This window comes from Rhipicephalus microplus, unplaced genomic scaffold (genome assembly GCF_043290135.1).
Source record: "Rhipicephalus microplus isolate Deutch F79 unplaced genomic scaffold, USDA_Rmic scaffold_21, whole genome shotgun sequence".
Lineage (NCBI taxonomy): Eukaryota > Metazoa > Arthropoda > Arachnida > Ixodida > Ixodidae > Rhipicephalus > Rhipicephalus microplus.
In genome coordinates this window covers 135,852-157,937 of record NW_027464594.1, presented here as the reverse complement: position 1 = coordinate 157,937, position 22,086 = coordinate 135,852, and the positions used below count along the sequence as shown (strand labels likewise).

The 22,086-nt window shown below is 45.9% G+C and overlaps 1 protein-coding gene across 1 annotated transcript in view; it reads left to right on the top strand.

Annotated features, from left to right (window-relative positions):
* Positions 1-22,086, top strand: part of LOC142785365 (huntingtin-interacting protein 1-like) — a 123,068-nt gene that overhangs the window by 89,127 nt on the left and 11,855 nt on the right. Inside the window, exons 22-26 of the mRNA XM_075883840.1 lie at positions 11,599-11,667; positions 12,895-13,091; positions 14,253-14,342; positions 15,103-15,165; positions 20,392-20,492. Of these exons, the coding sequence (XP_075739955.1) occupies positions 11,599-11,667; positions 12,895-13,091; positions 14,253-14,342; positions 15,103-15,165; positions 20,392-20,492 (520 nt within the window). The remainder of the gene's footprint in view (positions 1-11,598; positions 11,668-12,894; positions 13,092-14,252; positions 14,343-15,102; positions 15,166-20,391; positions 20,493-22,086) is intronic.

Genomic DNA, 22,086 nt, shown 5'->3' with positions numbered 1-22,086 from the left:
CAGATATGGTTCAGGCCATCGTGCAAACAAACACATGGACATTTAATTGGCATTTCTTACACTACAGCAAGCCTGTCAGCTGAATCTTATAAGCAACTAGAGTAATACGACAAATAAGAGCCTAGAATTCCAATACAAAATTCACAAAAACATGGGACACTTAAAGTAACTTGGATGCAGCAGCACTGGCATTCGACTCACCACAGAAGTCCACGGGACCAATCCACGAAATTGTCTCCATAGACCTCCCTGAGAGACGACCGGCGACAAGCGTCGCCTAGCCCCCCAAAAAGCAAGAGGTTCTCATGACTGCACGTACCTTCACTCGGTGACAACTGCACTTACTACAATGCTCGGGCATCATGAGGTGAAAATCACCTTACAGTTGACATGAGCCGCTACAGAACTCTCGGAAACATGCGTCAACTCAATAGTCAAAAATTTGCATTTTTCTTGGCAATAATCATTCTTGAGTATTCCTCTCTTCTTCATCACAAAATAAAGCTTTTATTAACTGAAGGGACAAAAAATCATGTGTGTAAGTTATTAAGCCTTCCTAGGTATCGTTGCTCTATGAGAGCTGTGCGAATAGCAAAATTTTGAATGCAAAGCCAATTCCATCAAAAAAGCTTTGTGTGTGCATTGAATAATATTCTGGTATTTGTCAAATATTTCTCAAATACCTTGATGTGAAGTTACAAAAAAATGTTACAGAAAATCTCAAAGCATATTTTAGATTACCGTAAAATGCCGAGCACCTGAGTAAGCACTTTCCTTCCTTTTTCGGTAGATCTGAAATGAGCGCCAATTACCAAGCAAGTGCCTTCTCCCACCCCTTCTGAAACCTCTAGAAACTGTCCTGATAAGATATCTTGTGCTTCGTGTCCAAGGCTTGGGCGGCTGCTTTAGTAGAAACGGTGACTCAATCATTCACCGGGGGTGGCATATCCGATTCAATAGATGGCTCAGAGGGTGGTGCGCTGCACACGAGGCTTTCAATGTCAGTGATGTACCGCCGAAAGACAGCAGATCTCTGCTGGCCGAGCACACAGGCTTATCGTTTGCGTCCGACTGAGAAGTCGTATGTAGAGTTTGACAAGGTCAACAGGGAACAAAAACAATAAATAAAGCATTTCATATTGGAAACATGAATAGACATATTTCTATCTTTGGCGGCTCTCTGGCCACCATCTTCTATTTCGGTTCAGCACTAAGCAAACACCCTCTTCCCAAATCTGGTCGGACTATCCTTCACCGTAGGGGGGCGCTTCATGGTACAGTGGACACCCTTTAAACAGAACTCGAAGGGGCTAGAAAATTTGTTTTATTTATCAGAAGTTTCATTCAAGCAAAGCCCACAAAACAATGAAATATGACTTTATTTCAACAGCACTAACTGTGGCTGACTGAACAAAACATTTTGAAGTATACAAATCTACTATAGTTGATTAGAAAGAAAAATGTTGCTAATATTGCTGACTCGGGAAAAAGGAGGTGATAACAATTTGCTTGGCCTTGTTCAAGCACTTTCTCACAAGGTAGGAGTGCATTGCTGAAAGTTTGGGTAGGAACTCTGTGCCACCATCGTGTTCAAAGTAGCGCTGCAACAGGATGACAGCATCTCTCGCTGCACTGTCTGGCACTGAAATGGCTTGGGAACCACACACCACCTCATCATTTATTGAGCCCAGGTCCTCATCTTGAAGTTCAGTTACAAGTTCCTCAAGGCTGTCCTCATGGCATGTTGGGATGTTTGTGCCAAGTGTTTCATAGTCCTTTCGCGTGAAATAAGTAGACTGTGTGACCTGACCAAAGAGAATGTCAGCCTCCTCAGCCTCAGCACTGTTGTCTTCCTCATCTTGAACGATTAGGCTTGTGCGAATGATAAATTTCCGGTTCGAAGCCAATTTGAAGAGAATAGTGATTTCGCTCAATAATTTTGAATCGAATTCGAGTAGTATATGGTGTGGCCTCTCAGTGAACAGAAATAAACGAAACTGCTTAAAGGGGACAACTTCCTTTGATATGATTGATTTCATACTTGAATGCTGCAACCAACTTCACCTCTCAGTAAACGGAACTCCTGTTATATGGAAGACATTTTCCCGGTCCCTTCAAGTTCCGTTTATTGAGAGTCTACTGTATGGCATATAAAAAAAAAGTGGGCATATTTATAATGACCTAACTATCTTGCACAATATTTTTAATGAAAATAAGGCCTCTATGCACATGGCTTTTGAGTAGTAGCAACAACTTTGAGTAATAGCAGGGTCTGACTTTCAGTATGAAGCAAGTGATAACCTGTAAAATACATAACATTTTATACTTTAAATTGGAGCATATAAGCCGTCGAAAGCCTTTAGGCCTTAAAAAAATGACGAAACGATTTGAGGGTAATATGTTCATTTAAATAAACCCTGCAACACTTTTTCAAGTAGCTATGGGATGAATTCACTAAAGAATCTTATTGCCTCCCGAACCCACCGCAGCAGAAATATTTAGAATATGTCTGGTACGAGCGGAGTTGCAAAGATTTGTCGCACGCTGCGATTGCCCTCTCTTCTCGTGCTGACGAAAGCGCTAGAGGTTAAGCATGGAGGGATGCCATGGGGAAACAAAATACATCACACGCACCTTGTGAACCTTCAGCACTTTTTTTCTCTCTCTCTTTTTTTTCTTTCTGAGTACCCTGCTTTTTATGGGGATGGTGCACATACACCTGTACAAGTGGCGGTTTCCCGCTGCGGCCCCAGTAACGACCGAGTGCGCCATGTTTAAATCGGGCAATAGTTGATACAGCAGCTGTGTCGATTGACTTTTAAGCTTGTGACGTTATTTGCCCAGAGAAGTGAGTAATTTTTAACTGACTTTGAAAATGTATTGTGAATGCAGACAACGTGCTGCACTATAATATTTGCCTCACATGTTCTTGGTGGCTTTGTCCACCGAGCGGCAGCGTTTTGTGACCGTGCTGAAAAAGCGTTGCAGAGCCCCTTTGAATTTGAAGTGGGACTTAGTGACAGAGCGCATCTTTCCTGGATGGGTGTTTTCGCAGTGTAGCATCCCTACACTGCTGTGAAACCAATTCTACGACTGGTTACATGTGGACTGATATACACCTATTCGTTCATTGCGAATACTTGGAAATTTTCAATAATTTAAATTCGACTCTAAGTGGATTCGAATACTCTACTATTAGTTCTGTGGCAAAGCCTTCGAACAGTGGGTCGTCCTCTCCAATGCCTTCTAGTGGGTCGCCCTTTTCATAAGAAGAGCAGCTCGTGCAGAGAGTCGATCCCCGCATTGACTGTCGCTGTCGTGGATCTTCAACGAGTGTCCGCCAATAAACGTCTTAACAATTTGGTGGAGAGTGCTGAGAGTGCTGTGCCCTTCAAACATCTTCGGTTCGCATTCGATGTCCTTGGTGCTTCGATCCCGTACCCTGCTTTCTACCATGCACCAGGACGCCGCTCAGCAAACGCTTCCTCCTACGCCGACGCCATGTCTCGGTGTCCCCCGCATCCGCGACCCTTCTGTCTTCACCGGCGCGGATGGCACCGACATCGAGGACTGGCTCGCCATGTACGAACGCGTGAGCGTCCCCAATCATTGGGACGAGGCAGCTAAACTCGGTAACCTGTTTTTCTACCTCGCGGGTGTGGCCGGAATGTGGTACAACAACCACGCATCTGATTTTCCGACTTGGTCCGCTTTTAAGACCGCTGTCGTCGACGTGTTCGGCCGTCCTGCCGTTTGTAAACTGCAAGCCAAACAGCGTTTACGTGAAAGAGCACAGCAGACCGGCGAGTCTTTCACAAGTTACATCGAGGACATCCTTGACTTGTGCAAGAAAGTCGACCTGAACATGTCAGAGGCTGACAAAATCACGCATGTTCTAAAAGGCATCGCCGACGATGCCTTCACCATGCTCCTGGCCAAGAACCCTCACACTGTGGCAGAAGTCATTACATTATGCCAAAGTTACGACGAGCTTCGGCGGCAGCGCTTGATGACCCGTCGACCGCCACTACATGATGCTGGTCTCTCGGCTTTGTCAGCAGTTCCTGACCACACAACCTTGCTCGCCGAATCAAGTCATTCGTGCGTGAGGACGTTGCCCGCCAGGTCTCTTTACTGGCTTTTGCTCCACCGCAACACGCTCAGCAGCCATCAAGTACACTTCTACCTCCGCTCCGCCGAGCCATTCAGCAGGAAATCGCGGAGGTCGTTCCTGAATACCGCCAGCCGCCTCCTGTATCTGCGCCACTCAGCTACGCCCAAGTTGTAGCCAGGCCGCCCCCAGCGATTTCTGTGGCTTGCCCTCTAAGTTACACCGAAACCACCGCGAGGCCCCAGGCATTCGGAGAAACTGTGTCGCCTACATACGCCGACGTCACCCACATGTCCCGAGTGCCGCCCACCATGCACTCATATCAGCAGCCGGCTCGCCCCTCATGTTCTACGACATGGATGGGACCCGCGAACAGATGGCGCACTGCTGACAATCGCCCCATCTGCTTTGCTTGTGGTCGCGTCGGTCACGTAGCACGCTATTGCAATCGTGTGCAGCAACCGCAGGTCGCCTCGAACTTTCCAAGCCAATCAAGCCGCTCTTATGACCAACCGCTGCCTATGTCACCGTCGTCCCACCCCGCTCCGTCTACCCGCCGTTCACCATCTCCGCGACGTCGCTCACTGTCGCCGATGCGGCCCCGTCCACTCGAGAGCGACCAGGAAAACTAGTCATCGCAGTCCACGAGGCAAGGGCTGCGACGCTGTCGAACTGCGGAAGTTCTCAGGAAAGCCCATTGAACGGGATAGACGTACTTGTGGATGGCGTTCGTGCATCTGCCCTTGTAGATACTGGAGCCGCCGTATCGGTCATGGACGCAAAACTTAGCTGATTACTGCGCAAAGTGACCACGCCGCTCTCCGGGCTCTCCCTCCGTACAGCCAGTGCCCAAAGCATTCACCCTACGGCGATGTGCACAGCCCGCCTTTAAATTCAAGACGTGATGTATGCGGTCGAATTCATCATAATTCCTTCATGCTCCCACGACGTCATCCTAGGATGGGATTTTCTCTCCCGCCATGACGCCGTCATTTATTGCGCACCAGCTGAAATAGAACTCACACAATTCTCTTCTTTGATGCCAGCCGACAGTCCATCTGCTGCAAGCAAGTTATTCGTCAGAGATGACACCCAAGTGCCTGCAAATTCGTCCGCGACAGTGTCGGTCTACTGCGCAAGCCTTTCTGACACCGCTGCACTCCTCTCGCCATCTCATCGTGTTTTTCTCAGAAAAGGCTTGCTGGTTCCTTTCGCGACCGTGCAACTCACTCACGGCAGCACCACTATTTTTGTAGTGAACTCATTCTCGTACAGCGTTACGTTGGTGCGAGGGGAATGTCTCAGCAGCGTGGAACCCATCGAAGACGAACAAGTTATGGATCAACCCGATGACATGCACTGCTCAAGTTCCAGTACACTTAGTGCTGTTTCGACATCTGCTTCATCATCCGATGATGTATTCGGTTCCTCCATTCCCGACAAGCTTACGCCAGGCCAGCGTTCCCAGCTTCTGGGCCTGTTGGAAGAACTCCGGTCTTCTTTTGATGTCGCCCAACCTTCTCTCGGCCGCACATCCACCATTACGCATCGCATCGACACAGGCACACAGCCACCAGTGAGACAGCGTCCATATCGCGTATCTCCCACAGAACGCCATGTAATCAACGAGCATGTCGACGACATGCTTTGCCGTGATGTTATTCGACCCTCTAGCAGCCCCTTGGCGTCTCCTGTCGTTCTCGCCACGAAGAAGGACGGTTCTGTGCGGTTCTGTGTGGACTACCGACGCCTCAACAAGATCACTCGTAAGGACGTGTACCCACTACCGCGGGTAGATGAGGCTATTGACAGCCTGCAAGGAGCAGAATTCTTTTCGTCCCTCGATTTGCGCTCAGGGTACTGGCAAGTACCTATGGCTGAGGACGCTCAACCGAAGACCGCTTTTGTCACCCCCGACAGCTTTTACGAATTCAACGTCATGCCGTTTGGGCTGTGCAATGCGCCCGCCACCTTTGAGCGCATGATGGATACTGTACTGCGTGACCTGAAATGGCACACGTGCCTGTGCTACCTCGATGACGTCGTCGTTTTCGCTCCGGACTTCTCGACGCATCTTCAATGCCTACGGCATGTTTTAACGCGTCTGAGTGACGCCAGTCTGCAACTGAACCTAAAGAAGTGCCGATTTGCAGCTCGGCAGCTGACAATACTCGGCTACGTCGTGTCCAAGGACGGAATTCTCCCTGATCCAGCTAAGCTTCGGGCCGTGGCCGAGTTCCCCAAGCCGACACCCGTCAAGGAACTGCGCAGTTTCGTAGGGCTGTGTTCCTACTTTCGGCGCTTCATTCTAAACTTCGCGACTATCATATCGCCGCTGACGAAGCTCCTCGGAAGTAACGGGCCTCTCCATTCGTTGTCATCACAGTGCGACGCTTTCAGAACGCTCCGTCGTTTGTTGACGTCGCCTCCCATACTCCGCCACTACGACCCTACGGCCCCTACAGAGGTACACACGGATGCCAGTGGTGTCTGCCTTGGCGCTGTCCTTGCGCAGCGCAAACCAGGGTTCCCGGAATATGTCGTGACGTATGCAAGCCGTACGCTTAGTAAGGCCGAGACTAATTACACCGTCACCGAGAAGGAATGTTTGGCAATCGTCTGGGTCCTTACAAAGTTCCGACCTTATTTGTATGGTCGCCCATTTGATGTCGTCACCGACCATCACGCACTATGCTGGTTGTCGTCATTGAAAGATCCCTCAGGCCGTCTCGCCCTGAGGGCACTTCGCCTGCACGACTACGACATCCGCGTGCTGTACCGCGATGGAAGGCAACATGCTGACGCCGACGCCCTGTCACGCTCTCCCTTGCCTGACGACAATGCCCACAACTCAGCGTCTCACCTTGCCATTTCTTCCATTAGCATTCATACCACTGCTACTGAACAGCGCAAGGATCAATGGATCGCCTCACTGATAGACTTGCTGGCTGATTCATTCACTCCATCCACTCGCGCGTTGCGTCGTCAAGCCCACCATTTCGCCGTTCGCGACGACCTCCTCCACAGGCGCAATTACAATAATGACGGCCGCCAGTGGCTACTAGTCATACCTCGCAGTATGCGCTCTGACATATGCGAGTTCTTTCATTCCGATCCGCAATGTGCGCACTCCGGGGTATCGAAGACTTACCACCGCATTCGCCAACGGTACTTTTGGCGCAGCATGTACCGCTACGTGCAGAAATTCGTTCGTTCCTGCATAGATTGTCACCGCCGAAATGCTTCAACGCACCTGTCACCGGTATGTCTGCAACCTCTACCTTGCCCTGCCAGGCCCTTTGGGCGCGTTGGCATCGATTTGTATGGGCCACTTCCACTGACGTCAACTGGTAACCGCTGGGCCATTGTCGCTGTGGACCACCTCACGTGATACGCCGAAACGGCCGCTCTCCCCGCGGCTACAGCGAGCGATGTGGCCTCCTTTCTGCTCCACCGATTCATTTTGCGACACGGTCCACCCCAGGAACTACTCGGTGACCGAGGCCGCGTCTTCCTGTCTGAAGTCGTTGAAGCCATTCTTAAAGAGTGCAACGTTGTTCACCGCAAAACTGCTGCTTACCACCCGCAGACGAATGGCCTCACCGAACGCTTCAACTGTACGCTCGGTGACATGCTCTCCAAGTACGTCGCCGCCGATCACACAAATTGGGATTCCATTCTACCCTTCGTCACCTACGCATATGATACTGCCCCTCAGAGCACCACTGGCTTTTCACCTTTCTTTTTATTATATGGAAGGCACCCGTCGCACACCATCGACACGATACTTCCGTACAAACCGGATCCGTCTGAGTGGGCGCCTATTTCTGCTACAGCCAAGCTTGCTGAAGAGTGTCGAGAGCTTGCAAAGAGCTTTACTACGCACGATCAAGAGCGGCAAAAAAGCATTCGCGCTGACGCCAGCACTACTGCACCCACGTTCCTCCCTGGAGCGCTCGTCTGGCTCTCGATTCCTACCACTGCAGCTGGCCTATCTTCAAAACTATTGCCCAAATACGAAGGCCCCTACCGTGTCGTCAAATGCACTTCCCCTGTAAACTACTTTATTGAACCAATCGAACCATCTTCGGGCATGCGCCGTAGAGGACGCGACATTGTTAATGTGGAGCGCCTCAAGGCCTACCATGACCCACTCATTGTAACCACCTGTTAGGTCGCCAGGCGGCTCCCTTTTCGTACCCGGGGTAGTTGTGGCAAAGCCTTCGAACAGTGGGTCGTCCTCTCCAGTGCCTTCTAGTGGGTCGCCCTTTTCATAAGAAGAAGAGCAGCTCGTGCAGAGAGTCGGTCCCTGCATTGACTGTCGCTGTCGTGGATCATCAACGAGTGTCCGCCAATAAACGTCTTAACAGTTCCTATATTTCGAAGCATTAGAATATTTGCATATGCCTAAGAAGGACTTCTTGCCTTGAGAATCCTGCATGGTGGAAGTACCTTTGCACAGTTGACACTTTCACACATTCTCAGGCATTGGTTAGAATGTGAAGAGCTAAGACCAAGTCCACATTGTAATCTTTTTGTTGTCTGCACAAAAAAGAATTTGCTGGTGAACTTGGTGGCGATAGAGAACCTTCAAGTTTTGAATAATGTCCTGATCCATCAGTTGAAGGATTGCTGTCGCATTCGTTGACAGGAACTCCAGGCTGATGGGTGTGAGTCTATCTGCTTGACAGTGACCAGAGCATTGATCAACAATAAAAATAAGCTTACCGTTCGCTGACTTCCTGTTCTGCTGAATAAATCTTCTGTTCTCTTCGCGCAACCATGTCTGAAAGATTGCTTTTGCCAAGCTTTTCCGTTCACATGGTAGGTGACAGGCATCATGTGCACACTTTTGAAGAGTGTAGGTGCTTTGATTTCCCAACAACGACCATCCTCAACTTTTCGCTACAGTCCCTGTTAGCACCTACTACCACCATAATACGATCTTTGCTTCACTTTTCTTCCGCACAGGTTTTCCCCTTGTAAGCAAGTCTTACTTGGGAGTGCTTTGTAAAACAACCACATTTCATCAACCTTAAACACTTCCCGCTGTTCGCAGGCTTCCAAAATTTCTTGCAACCTCCCCTGTTGCCAGTGGCTACAGATATCTGTGTATACAGATGCACTTTCTCCAGAAACTGTCTTAAAGACAAGACCATGCCGTTTTTTAAAACGGCTTAGCCAGCCATCGCTCACCCGAAAGTCCTTGATCCCCATCCGAGTATCAATCTCTTTCGCCCTCTCTTCCAAAACGGGGCCACTGATTGGGAAGTTCACATTGCGCACACACTTGAAACAGAGGAAAAGCAGGACTTCGATTCCTTTGTACACTGCCGTTCTCGTCCGCATTCTGTCCGTGGCGAAGTTCCCAAGCTTGACAGCTTCTTCAATGCTCCCTTTGTTCTTGAGTATCCTTAACAGCATGAACTTGGGAATATTGAACTTCTTCATAATTTCTGTCTTTGATAGATTGTTGTGGTCAAGTTCTTGAATGACCCTTACTTTCGTTGCTGGCGAAAGTGCATTGTACTTCCGTTTTTTTTTTTTTTTCATCTCAAGTTTTACGATGAGGCGTCGATTGCTGCTTGATGCGTGCGAACATGTGCAATCGCTGTATTGGCTTGACTAAGCTATAGTAGCTTCAATATTTGTTTTATAGTTGCTAGACTGCTGTGGCTATTTCTGACGTTCATGGATTTCATGAACATCGGAAATGAACAGCGTAATCTGGGAGTTTAAAACATCGTAAATGAACGGCGTAATCTGGGAGTTTAAAGCTCATTTTAGGTGACGCATTGTAGAGCGCTTGCTCATAATTGTCTGCCTCCCGGCAGCCATTTGCCGCTTCCGGTGTACCAGTATTCAACTGTGAAGATGGTGAAGGCTTTGTGGGTGGAATTAACGACTACATGTGTGCGAAACTGTTTTCGTGAGGCTGACTTCGTCGACGTCCTGCGCGATCATGCCATCGACTTTAACATGAAAGAATGGGACATCTTCTGAGATGACTTGTTACGACCGATGATGATGCTGAAACTCCGAAACCATGCATGGATGAGCGCATTATGAATAAAGTGCAGGGCAAGAGCGATATGGAGGAGTCGGATAATGACAATGACAAAACTTTGGAGCGAGTGCCCACGAGCATGCAGGCGGCTTATATATGCCAAGGTCCTCGGGAAAAAACACATTGCCGCTTTAAATAACCTCGAGATCATAATCGGTTCTGCTCCTCAATACACTTGCATTATGAACTTTTTTTTGGTAGAAAAAAATTTTGTTTTTATTCGCAATTGTTTTAAAGCTGTGTTTCATTTACTTTAAACTTTGGGTACAGCGAAAAATGGCTTGTGATTCTCAAGTTTGTTATAAGCGGGCACGACTGTATTTCATGCTTTTTTTTTTTTTTGAAGTTCGGTGAAAATAGAATAGCGAACGCTATTCAAGAAGTATTCAAAAGTTTGGATATTCGCACAGTGCTAGCTATTATGCTTAAGAAAGAAATGTTAGATGTGCACTACACATAAAGAAAAAACATGGAGATTGGGCTTTGACAAATTCACAGCCTGATATTTTAGTCCTGTAGCATAGGTACTCTTGAAAGCATTAGAGATGTGTGTCATTCATTTAAAACGGTGCAACAAAGCAGACCAAAGACTGTCACACAAACAGGAGTGACGTCTGATCAATCGTCTTTTTGTCTGCTTTGTCACACCATTTGAAAACTATGCCAACTCGCCCAATTGTCAGTGCTACTCAATGTACGTCATTGTGTCGAGGCAAAAAGCAGGTCACTTAATGCTTGTTATGGATTCCAAATGAGCTCAGTCATGTAGGTGGGGTTCAGTGTAATAAATGGCAAACTGCAAAGCATCTGATATTTGTTATCATTATGCACTGCATCTATTGGTCAGACAATGGTGCAGCACTGTTCTTAAAAATATTCAGCATGTCTGATATGGGTGTCTAAACAACTGGTCAGTGACAGTATTTTTTATAGAAAAGGTGATCTCCATGTGACTGCAAGGAGAGTTTTTCGCTGATTGAACCTAGAAACAATTTTAAGTGAAGCAAACATCATACCCATCCACCTAACAACTTTATTGCTTATTACATTGGACTGGAAGGACATACCAAGCTAAACTGTAGTTAACAGTAAATCTTGTTGGTTTCTACTTGCTTTTAAAGATTTCAGTTAGTATTAAATTTGCAACATTCACATGAGTTCAATATTAAAATTTTGTTCAGCTTTCATTTCTCTCAAGCAGTTCTTTTATGTCAAAATATTATGTGTAAACTTTGCAAAAGTAATCTACTACCTTTGTGCGGAACCGAGGGCACAGGCAGAGTTACAAACGAAGACGCTGTGCAACACAAGCTCTTTTACAGTGCGATACCTTGTTTGTGCGTTTCTTGCACTGTGGTTTCAGTACTGAAGTGCAATGCCAACCTGGTCACCGATTCACCCTACCTGTATCTTCTTTCAGAGCTCGCCTCAGCTTGTCGTCTCCTGGGAACAGAGTCGCTGGCACTTCTCAAATCTCTCAAGACTGAAGGTGCGTGGGTCTCCTTTATATTTCTCAGTAAATGAGGCATCTTTTTTGTTATTTAATACCTGTGTCGGACACTTTCGATTGCGCGGGGCTGCCCTGCCGCGGTGGTCTAGTGGCTAAGGTACTTGGCTGCATTTCCAATGGAGGCGGAAATGTAGTAGGCCCTCGTGCTCAGATTTGGGTGCACGTCAAAGAACCCCAGGTGGTCGAAATATCCGGAGCCCTCCACTACGGCGTCTCTCATAATCATACGATAGTTTTGGGATGTTAAACTCCACATATCAATCAATCAATCCATTGCGCAAGGCTGATCCAAAGCCGATTACTCAATTACAATGAACAATGCTCACTGCTATATGGTACAACCTAATCTGAACTGAGTTTGAGGCCGATGTCAGTCAAGTCGCAATCTGGTAGTCTGATCTCGATACACTGAGTGATCATCTTGATCTTAATTGAGCCTGATTGTAGTTAAAGATGACGGTGTAGCAGCTACTGGTCTGCATTAAAATTTATCTGGATTGGCCCCACGATATCAATCAAAAGTGTCCGTGTGACACCAGTACACAGCAAGCTCTTGATAGTTTGAACATCTGAAGACCCTAGAGTTTTGTTCGAACTATCAGAAGTTCTCATAAGTGTGACTTCGGGCAACTTGACAACTTGGGTTTTACTGTTGGTTGTTTCTCACGTCTGGCAGCAATGTTGTAGCCAGCTCTGCATGATTGCCAGTTGCCATTCGGGATGTTGGTGATCATTACTACTGGTGCTCATTACTACACAGCATGTGGACTTTTTTTTAATTACTGGAGAAAATTTTATGTTTTGTGACGGCTGGCGTAGCCCATCGTGAATCTTGGTGCTCAGTTGTACCATTCATCAACAAGCAAGGCATTTACACCTACAGAAAATATCTCCTCACTTTAAGGTCACTCTAAAAATTTTCGGTAAATTTTTCAAAAATAGGCCACCAGGAATGGTTGAAACCTGCAATATAAGAAAGATCTACCATGGGAGTTCGCATTTGATGAAATAAACTTGACCCTTCAATGGTGAAGTTTTTTTAGTAGCCTCTCGCCTGTTTCCACACTGTAGATTGCTTTCATTGTCGCTTTCATTCTTTAATTGAGTGCCATTTCTGCATTTCATACTGATAAACATTGTTTAATTTCATTTTATTACTTTCTGTTGAAAATAAGGTCAACTTCAATCGTATATTAACTGTCGTAGGTGGCGGAGCAGCCTGCGGCAACGAAATGCGCGCACGGTTGGATGCCGTGCACGCGTCTCTTGAAGCCGTGGCCCGAGCGAGCGGTGGCCTGTCCAATTCCTTGGGCGAGGCGGACACCCAGAAGCTGGGAGATCTTCTGGAAGACGAGCTGGCACAGATGGACCGTGCCATTGACGAGGCCGCTCAGCGCATCCAGGTGAGAGCTCGTGCGCTGCAAAAGGTGTGGCCTCACGTGGCAAGACGAGCTTGGGAATAGTGATGTAGGAGAGCAGAACTCGTTAAGTTGTGTCGATAGCAGGATGCACAGGTTCATGTCTTGCATTATCGTTTATGTCTCCTACTGTGTGGCACTACCTAAATTGATCTTACTTTGTTCAGAAACACACTAGCGTTCTCCTTATGTGCAAGGTGGCACGGTTTGCATGCCGCTGTCTTGAATTCATCGCTCGTAGCAGTTAGCGCAATCGATGTTTTCTAGTGCACAAGATAGTGAAGTGATGTAATGCCATATGACAGGAAACCGAATGATTTGTTGCTAAGCGCTTGAGCTTTTTTTATACTGAAAACTGCGTGAGTATCGACACTCGCTATGGCTGAGATCATCGCAGCTTCTTTTAAGAGATAGTTAACTCAGGCAAGTGAGTGTGGTTTGAGGACGACGCTGCAGATAGGAAACTTCATGAAGGACAAATTTGGCGCTGTGTGGGTTACTTCTTTGGCATCCTCATCTTGAGCAATTGTAAATGTTCATTATGCAGCTCCAGGTCACAAGGCCGACACTCAACCCGGTGCTTTGAAATGCTATGCCACACATTTCCTTTCGGGTTCGCTTACCTTGTTCACTCTACTACATTGGAGTTGGTAGGAGCTGTTACAAAACCATCGGTGACCTCACAGTGATGCAACATGATTGATTCATTGACGCACTGTTGCCATATCGTCTTCGCTGTTCTTGTCAAGCGATCTGTGTCATTGTTGCCATTGCACGTTATTTACATTTGTGAACATGTGAGTCGCCCCCTTCATGTTGTCGCATTGCATCGTCTGGTAAGACTATGCAACAGCCACAGCAATTTTAGATAGGCAGCTACCCGCAGTGTACATCGTGCATTGTTGGCTCTCGCACTGCTTGAAATATCCACAGTTTCTTATTCTTTCAAATTTTGGTGCTTTATTTGCTCAATCTGGCAAGCTTCTATTTCTGCTGCGGTTAGGCGAGATTAAACATTGAATTGCCCTAAAATAAGTTTTGCTGTTCGTGTGCCTTTTTCTTTTTGCTTTCAGCTGTGTATATTTCTTCGTAGAGACTGCTCTCACTGTGTGATGGAGCCTCCAACTCTTTGTGTTCTCTGTGCAGGACATGCTGAACAAGTCGCGAGAGGGTGACTCGGGTATTAAACTGGAAGTCAACAGCAAGATCCTCGATGCCTGCACGGGGCTCATGCAGGTGCGAAGCGGGCTGCGTTCATGCGTGCTATTGCTTTTTATCACGCGTGTAGCGAAAGGAATGCCAAGGGCGAACATCAATCCAAGCCGTACTGCTCAAATACTCTTTCAAACATCGCTCTTACCAAAAAACTTGCTGTTTATAATAACAGAGATAAGGCTAAGCCTTTATTATAATCAAATTACTTCATTGATTATAGTGACTTTTACTACGTTACATGCGTATTATTCTAAATTATTTAAAGTGTGTTGGCCTGGCCCTCCACTCCATAGGTCGGCAACCTCACTCATCGGTCGACTCACTCGGACTCGCTCAGACTTGGATCAAGCCATATGTCTGAGTGAGTTCGGGTGAGTAATCTTTGAGTTTGCCCCCGAAAAATTTTGGTGAGCCTGAGTCTGAGCGAGTCCAAAGTGCAAGGTATATTTCTTGAGCGAGTCTGAATGAGTTCCACCTTCTTTTTCTGACTTATGCTCCGCTCTGTCGCTAGTTTCCAGTCACAACACCTTCAGGATAATGGGGTTTTACTCGAGCATGTGAATGCGAACCTGCAGGTAGTGAGGTCTCAATAAACCGGCAAGCTTCTCTCTCTTGCTTAGCTTGTCAGACAAGAATGGTGTGTTCTGGTGACCTTAATATTTTGCAAGATGTGTAGTGAACATGTAGAATGCACGTCTATGAATTGCTCGGCTTGGACAAACTGAAGAGCCTGTCACACAAGTTTAGTTTCCCACCTTACTCTGTTGTTGTTGTCGTGCAGGCGATCCGAGAACTGGTCAAGAGCTCCAAACACCTCCAGGAAGAAATAGTTGCAAAGGAGAAGGTGAGTTGAACAGGGAAACTAAAACTAAAAAATATATATATATATTTTTTTTCTATCTTTCTTACATTTTTGTTAAGTTACCCTTTCACAATACCACAACTCTTCCCACAACAAGAAGACATTTGGTAAGTCAGAAAACATACAAAAAAAAAAACGAAGGCAGGGACACCACGTAGAAGTTCTGACACCGTCTCTCTGCAATGTCATCGATTTTAATGGAGTCTACTATATATAGATAGTAAGTAGTCCTTAGCCAGTGAAAATGAAGTGTGCACAGTCATCTGAGGGCACAACATACATTTTAGCCAATTTGGATGAGTCGATGTTGTTAAAATACAAAACAGAAAAGTTATGTGAAATTCGTGTCATCAGGCTGACATTCTAGTGTCATTCATGCATTAGTTGCACAACATTCATGCGCAGAGGTTCTGGTGGAAAATTTTGAAATGAAATTCGGACCTCCATATTCTCTTCTTTTGATGAACCTTAGGTGGGGAACTTTACGATAGTCGATCGGTTTCTTTGTTTTATGGGATTTAACATTACAAAGCAACTTAGGTTATGAGAAGCACAGTGGTCAAATGTTCCATTTAATTTTGAATACTTGGGATTCTTTCACATGCTATGGCTTTATGTCGTACAGGTCAATTCTACGAAAGATTAAAAAACATGGTATACCGTATTTACTCGATTCTATCATGCCCTCGATTGAAACGCGCACCCTCTTTCGACGACGAAAAAAAAGAAAGTAAGACATTGATTGCAACGCGCACCTATTTTTCTCGTTGGCCCGCACGATCACACCACTCGAAAAAACGACTCCTTTCAGGAGCGTCTTTCATTTAAATATGAGGTACGGGGGAAGCTTGTGCCCATCTGACGCGTAACAGAGCATTGCCGTTACTGCAGTTTTACCGTGTACCAATGTCAGCACGCGAACTTGCTTCGCCCCCTTCTTTTCGACGGTTGTGTTCGACGAGGCATGTCCAAGTAAAGAGGCGTCTGATCGGCATTCCCGATTTGCCCAAGCAGATAGCCGTTGTTGTGCCGCAAGTTTAGGACGAACCTCTGAAAACTGTGAAGCTTTTCATCGTACTCCTCTCGAAACTTCTCGCATACGCCCGTTCGCCTTCGGAGGGAAAAGCTTTTCCTCTTCATAAAGTTAGTTAGCCAGCACCTGCTCACTTTAAACTGGCTCCGCATTAGCCCTTTTTCTATTCTAAGGCTAACTGCATAGCCCGCACTTGGAGCAGTTTTGTCGTTACGGGCCGCTGTGCCGCTCGCTGCTCAAGCACATACTCGCCGAGCAGCTCTTCAATTTGCGGAAACTGACCCTGCTGTGGTCCACTGAAGCCTTTGCATGAAGCTTTGCTGTCGACAATCTTGTGCTTTTGTTTCCGCCAGTCCCGCACGCACGTTTCGGGAACTCCGAACGACCGCGATGCGGCCCATTTCCGTCCGTTTCTACACACGCGATGACTATTCTTTTAAAAGCGGCATCGTGGTGCACTGGAGTTTTTGGAGTCGGTCCTTCCATACCGTCGATAATGCACACTAAGATGACGAACTCTTCAGCACACGTACGAAGTGCCGCACATGGGAAACATATAGGCAGAAATGGCTGAAGCGCCATGCCGATGCACATAGGGGGCAGGCATTTTTGTATATGTCGATGGCAGTAGAATGACCGTATTCAGTTTTTTTTTTTTTTTTCGTACTCGATTCTAACGCGCATGCAATTTATGAACTCACTTAATCGGAAAAAAGGTGCGCGTTATATTCGAGTAATTACGGTACTTGATATCTCCGGTTTTACTCTTATTTCTGTGTATTATATCCGTATGATCGAATAGCTCCAAATCACATTTTGCTCTCAAATGAAAAAACATTAGAACCAAGGAAAAAGCGAGAAGCATTACCGGGTGACGATGACCATTTTACGAAAAGAGCGTTTGCATGAATTTGCAATTATGCTAACAGCGACGCATGCTATATGCCACAAATATCTTCTTGCTTAGAACAGCTAGAAGTAAGGAAGGAATAGCTCACTTGATCTTCTCGAATTCCGGGAAGTACAATTGAACCTGCTTACAAAGAAACCTCAATTTAACGAATTCCTCGCTATAACGAAGTTTTTCTATTCCCCTCCATCAGTCCATAGAAACACATGTATTTGTGACCTCTATATAACAAAGTAGCAGCAAGAGACAACCTTGATATAATGAATTTTCCCCACGGAGAATCTAAGAATTTCGCTCCACATTTTGGAATTTTGGTATGAGCTTGCATCTCCCACGGCTGGTCCGCTGCTGACAAAGCGCTAAGCGGCGGCGGCGCGCACGGCGCATCAGGCGAGCGCGAGCGCTCATGTTGCACGTGGGTGAGCGGGCCTGCACCACACAAGCCAGTGTTGCCGCCGTTCTCACCGCTGCGGGGGCATGCACGGGTGTGCCTTTCCCCCCACTCCAAACCAAAAAAAAAACCTACTTTTGCACGTTGGCAGTGCCACGCTTCTAGTTAGCCTTTAGCCTCACATGTGGGGCCGCACTGCATATGGAGGGCGTTTTACCGATAGTTTTCCTCGGTATCCGTGTCTGTGTCAGTGCAGTTCGCTCTTCGTTTTCGACACCGTGCGCCCATGCATAGTCCACTGCGTGCACATGATGTGGCCCCCGACGACGTTCAGCTTTGCTTTCTTTTTCTTTTTTATTGCGATAGCAGTTATATGGACAGTCTCAGCTGGTTTGTTGCCGTCGCCCCCACTGCCGTTCATGGAATACGTATACGTGTCTATATATAAATGAAAACTCAAGAAAAAAAAAAAAGCCCCCTTCGCTCGGTGCCCAGCTCATCACGATGCGCCGACGCGCGCTAATCTCCCACGCGTACTTTGCCGCGGGAATAGGGGGAGGAGGGGGGGTTAGATGCTTGTGCGCGCACGCTTATTCTTCAATGGGCTCAATCGCGTGCCTCAGACTTTGACCAGATTGATTGCGTTTAGTTGCCAGGCTCGCAAAGATCACTTCGCTCGCTGGACAGGTGCTGTTTGCGAAAAAAGGGCGCTTTTGAAACACAGCGAAGTAACAACTGGGGCACTTCTTAATTCACACTTATATCAGTACTTCTGATTGAATTTCGTGACTTGTTTTGCTTAAACAGCACGTTAAGTGTCGAGCGGTAAACCTTGTTAGTTCGCTCTCGTCCTGCGTATGTTGTTTTCATGCGTCATTTGTGCGTGAACATCGTGCTGCACGTTTCAATCTGCTTGCCTTTCTCAGCGTTACATTCCAAGTTGTTGCTTATCGCATTCATTGCTTCGCCCTTGCAACAAAACTGTTACCTTCCTTAATTTCGAACAACCGTGTTGTCACAACCGAGAGGATGTCGGTATAGGCGCTGATGGAAACTCTTCCAAGACCACGGTAACGACGGATCTTCGAAGGTCGACTCGCCACGCCATTCTATTTTGCGCTGCGAGTTCGCAGGCTGGTAGCTTTTGCAATTAGCCAATTTAGTTCTAGCTACACAGTGGCGCGTCAAACGCAGTGCATTGAATGTAACAGCAAAAAATTGTAATTTTATAAGAAGCTAGGCTGGCAGCCAATTCTTTTGGATCCGATATCGCGGAACTCCTACAAAACGCTGGTGTGAGCTGAAGTGGCCGCTTTAGGGAGAAGTGCTGTTTTCACACAGTACCTTCGCGTTGAAACCGCCTTGATATTCGCGGAGATAGCAAGCACGCCAGCAATCGCAACCCCCCTTGAAATCCAAGTTCATTATTGCTACTCAAGCGACATCCCTCCCCGCATTCTTTCATACCCGGTCAAGACGAGTGGTTTACTTTCTGTTTGAGCATTTGACGGCAGTCCTAACTCGCAGAAGGTGTTATCTTATGCACTTTCCAGGCAATAAGGATGGGCCCACTCATTTGATTTCTGCTTCAGCAGCGCTCACACGCTTTTACTCGCTCGTGAAAGTTAAGATGCCGTGGGGGCATGTTATCAGTTTGGACTTTTTACGAACATGGCGGTGACGGCTAAAACCCGCCGAGAGTGTCCATATAATTGCTATCGCAATAATAATGTAGTTTTTACTGTAAAATAAGTGTTTTGTGTTAGTTCTGCCATCAGTCCCCCTTTTGTTTAATTTGCACATTTGCTTTATGAATTTTCGTACCACACCTGCATTTAATGAAATTCTCTTTATAACAAATTTTTTCATGAATTTATCAATTCTGTTATATCCGGGTTTGACTGTATTTTTAAGAATTCTCAAAAGATACCATGTTGTTGAAATTCACTCATTTTTGAGGCCCGATTTTGCTTCCGTGTACGTCACAGTTTGTTCATATTTACAGCACTGATAATACCTTAAGTGCTTATCCTCTGCATTTGAATTTGTCTAGTAATTTTCAAAGAAATGAATTTTTTTCTTGACACAAAGAAAACTACTGGTCAGTTTAAAAATCTAAAATAAAAACCTTACCCTCAATTTTGCTCAAAAATTTCTCAATTGTTCTTGAAAGACTCCATTATTGTTTTCTGGAAAAACATGTCGGATCATTTGGATCAGAACAAACTTATGAATTTTCAAGTATTGTGTTTTCAGAGCAAGTTCACTATTGGGTAAATGACATCTCTTTTAGCAAGAAAATACAATAATGTGCTTTTTTTTTCTCTGATTTTGCAAAATAACAGTAATTAGATAGTTCCCTAAAATAAAAACAATTTCTTAGAATGAATGCATATGAGTATTGCTTCTTAACAGTTGTGTGAAAAAAAAACGGGGATAAGAAGAAGCAACACAAGCACGAGCACCGCTAACAACTCTTGTATATTCAAGCTAATTGTAAATCCAGTCTCACTGGCACTGGAAGCCCTTCAAGGTCGTGCAACCAAGTTGGTTACTACTCAAATTGCAAATCGACCATTCTGGCTCACTTTTTTTCTTGCCGTCACGCAACTGCATATCAAGGAGAAAACCAGGAAACTTGCTTTTTGAACGAAAGTTACCAGTCGATATCACAGACGCATGGCTGAAAAATCGAGCAGCCTGTGTCTCATCCTAAACAGTCACTTTTCAACCAAAATTGACCATTTTCAGCAACTGGTGACTTTGTGTGGCACAAGTGCACTATAGGTAGGGCACAGGGGTTGACATGAGTGAGCCCTTTAAACAGCAGCATCTTTCATTAATAAGCATGATGTGCTTTTGTCCGCTCCCCAGGGCTCTGCGTCAAAGAAGGAGTTCTACAGTCGGAACCACCGCTGGACTGAGGGTCTGATCTCAGCCGCCAAGGTGGTTGGCCTTGGCGCTAAGTTCCTCGTGTAAGTCATAAAGATCGAGTCGACGGGAGCCCCGTCTTTTTCGAGGCAAAATACGGGGTTCCCGTCAAAACGTAACACGTTGTTTCCGGCATTCAACTCTGTTCTGGGTGTTTCACTGCGCCCACACTGTGCCTGCACCATCTTGACAGCATTACAACAAGGCTGTTGTTATCAATAGCCGGTTTGTGTTTCTAGATGCCATGAGAGATACTTATCTGGCTGGTTCTTCTAGTCAAGTTTATTTTTGTTCTGTCTTACAGAGATAAGGAATGTGAAAGAAATTCTGTGTATAAAACAGCTTCACTAGTTCACATCCTAAAAATATTAGCACAAAACAATAAATTGGAATGCTCATCACAGCACCACTGTGACACTACGACGCTTCATGGACAGTGTACTATCGGAAAGTACACATTGAATTTGTAATTAGGATACATGAATTTTTATCTTTGAGCTTGTTAAAAGATTTGGACTACCAAGTAAATTGTTTTATTATCAAAGAAAAAAATGTTGCAAGATGATGACTTGCCTTGGCTTGAGGATAGAGCCCTGCATCACTGGCTTTGTTAACCAGTCACTCCTTCAGTGAAACTCGCCATAGGCAGTATTCTTCAGCCACCAAAATTGAGGTGGCAATCCCCCTTGCTGGGTCACCTTCATGGGTGTGTCACTGTATCGAGTCAAAGTAACCTGGCACAGTGCCAAAAACTAATTTGTATGAGCCAAAGCTCCCAACACCACAAATGTCAGCAAAAGCGACCGTCATCCTGACAGTGATTTCTGGAAAATACCACCCATGTGGCTTGTAGGAAATGAGGTGAGGGTCACTCATTCTGTAACTCTATTCATTGGAATGCAGTATAAGCAAATTAGACCACTTAAAGGAATACTGAATAATTTTTTCCTCGCAAGATATTCAACCAAGCCAGAAGATTAGGCACTGAAATCGGTTAACATAAGCCTAATTTCAGTTAAAAAATAACGAAAAATGGATATATTTGTAAGTTTTTCGCAGACTGCTTTATCTAGCAGCCGCACCTTGAGTTAGAGGAGGTGAAGTTAATGCCAGGCTACCAACTGTGCCAGCCACCATCTGCATCTTTTAACCAGTGATGTACCGTGCAGGGAATTTTTTCTTTTTCGAGGAATTTTCGCCTGTCATTTTGAGCCAAAGGGATGTTTGCAGAGAAAAAAATTCCTGAAATAGGGAATTTTTATATCTCTGAATGAAATTTCTTCGGCGTCGTACAAAACATCACTGGTTTTAACCTTCCACTACGATTCCTAAAATCATTACAAACCTGGGAACAGTGCTGCCAGGTTGGGCTGAAGCATGCAGTTTTCTAAAATTAACTAGAGGGGACTCTGGCACTGCGATCGTTCAGCGGCCATTGGAATTATGGGTATGACATGGAGATGCCTAGTCTTCGTGCTTGTGGGCGGCAAACGCACTGGTTGCTTTGTTTATTGTTGTGTTTTGGTTTTCGTTTCGAATAAAAGAATAAACGGTTATAAACTTCGTGAGCATATTTAAAATGGTGGGCCTAAAAGGCAAAGGTGGTGAAGCGTAACTGCCGAACATTTGCTGATTGTT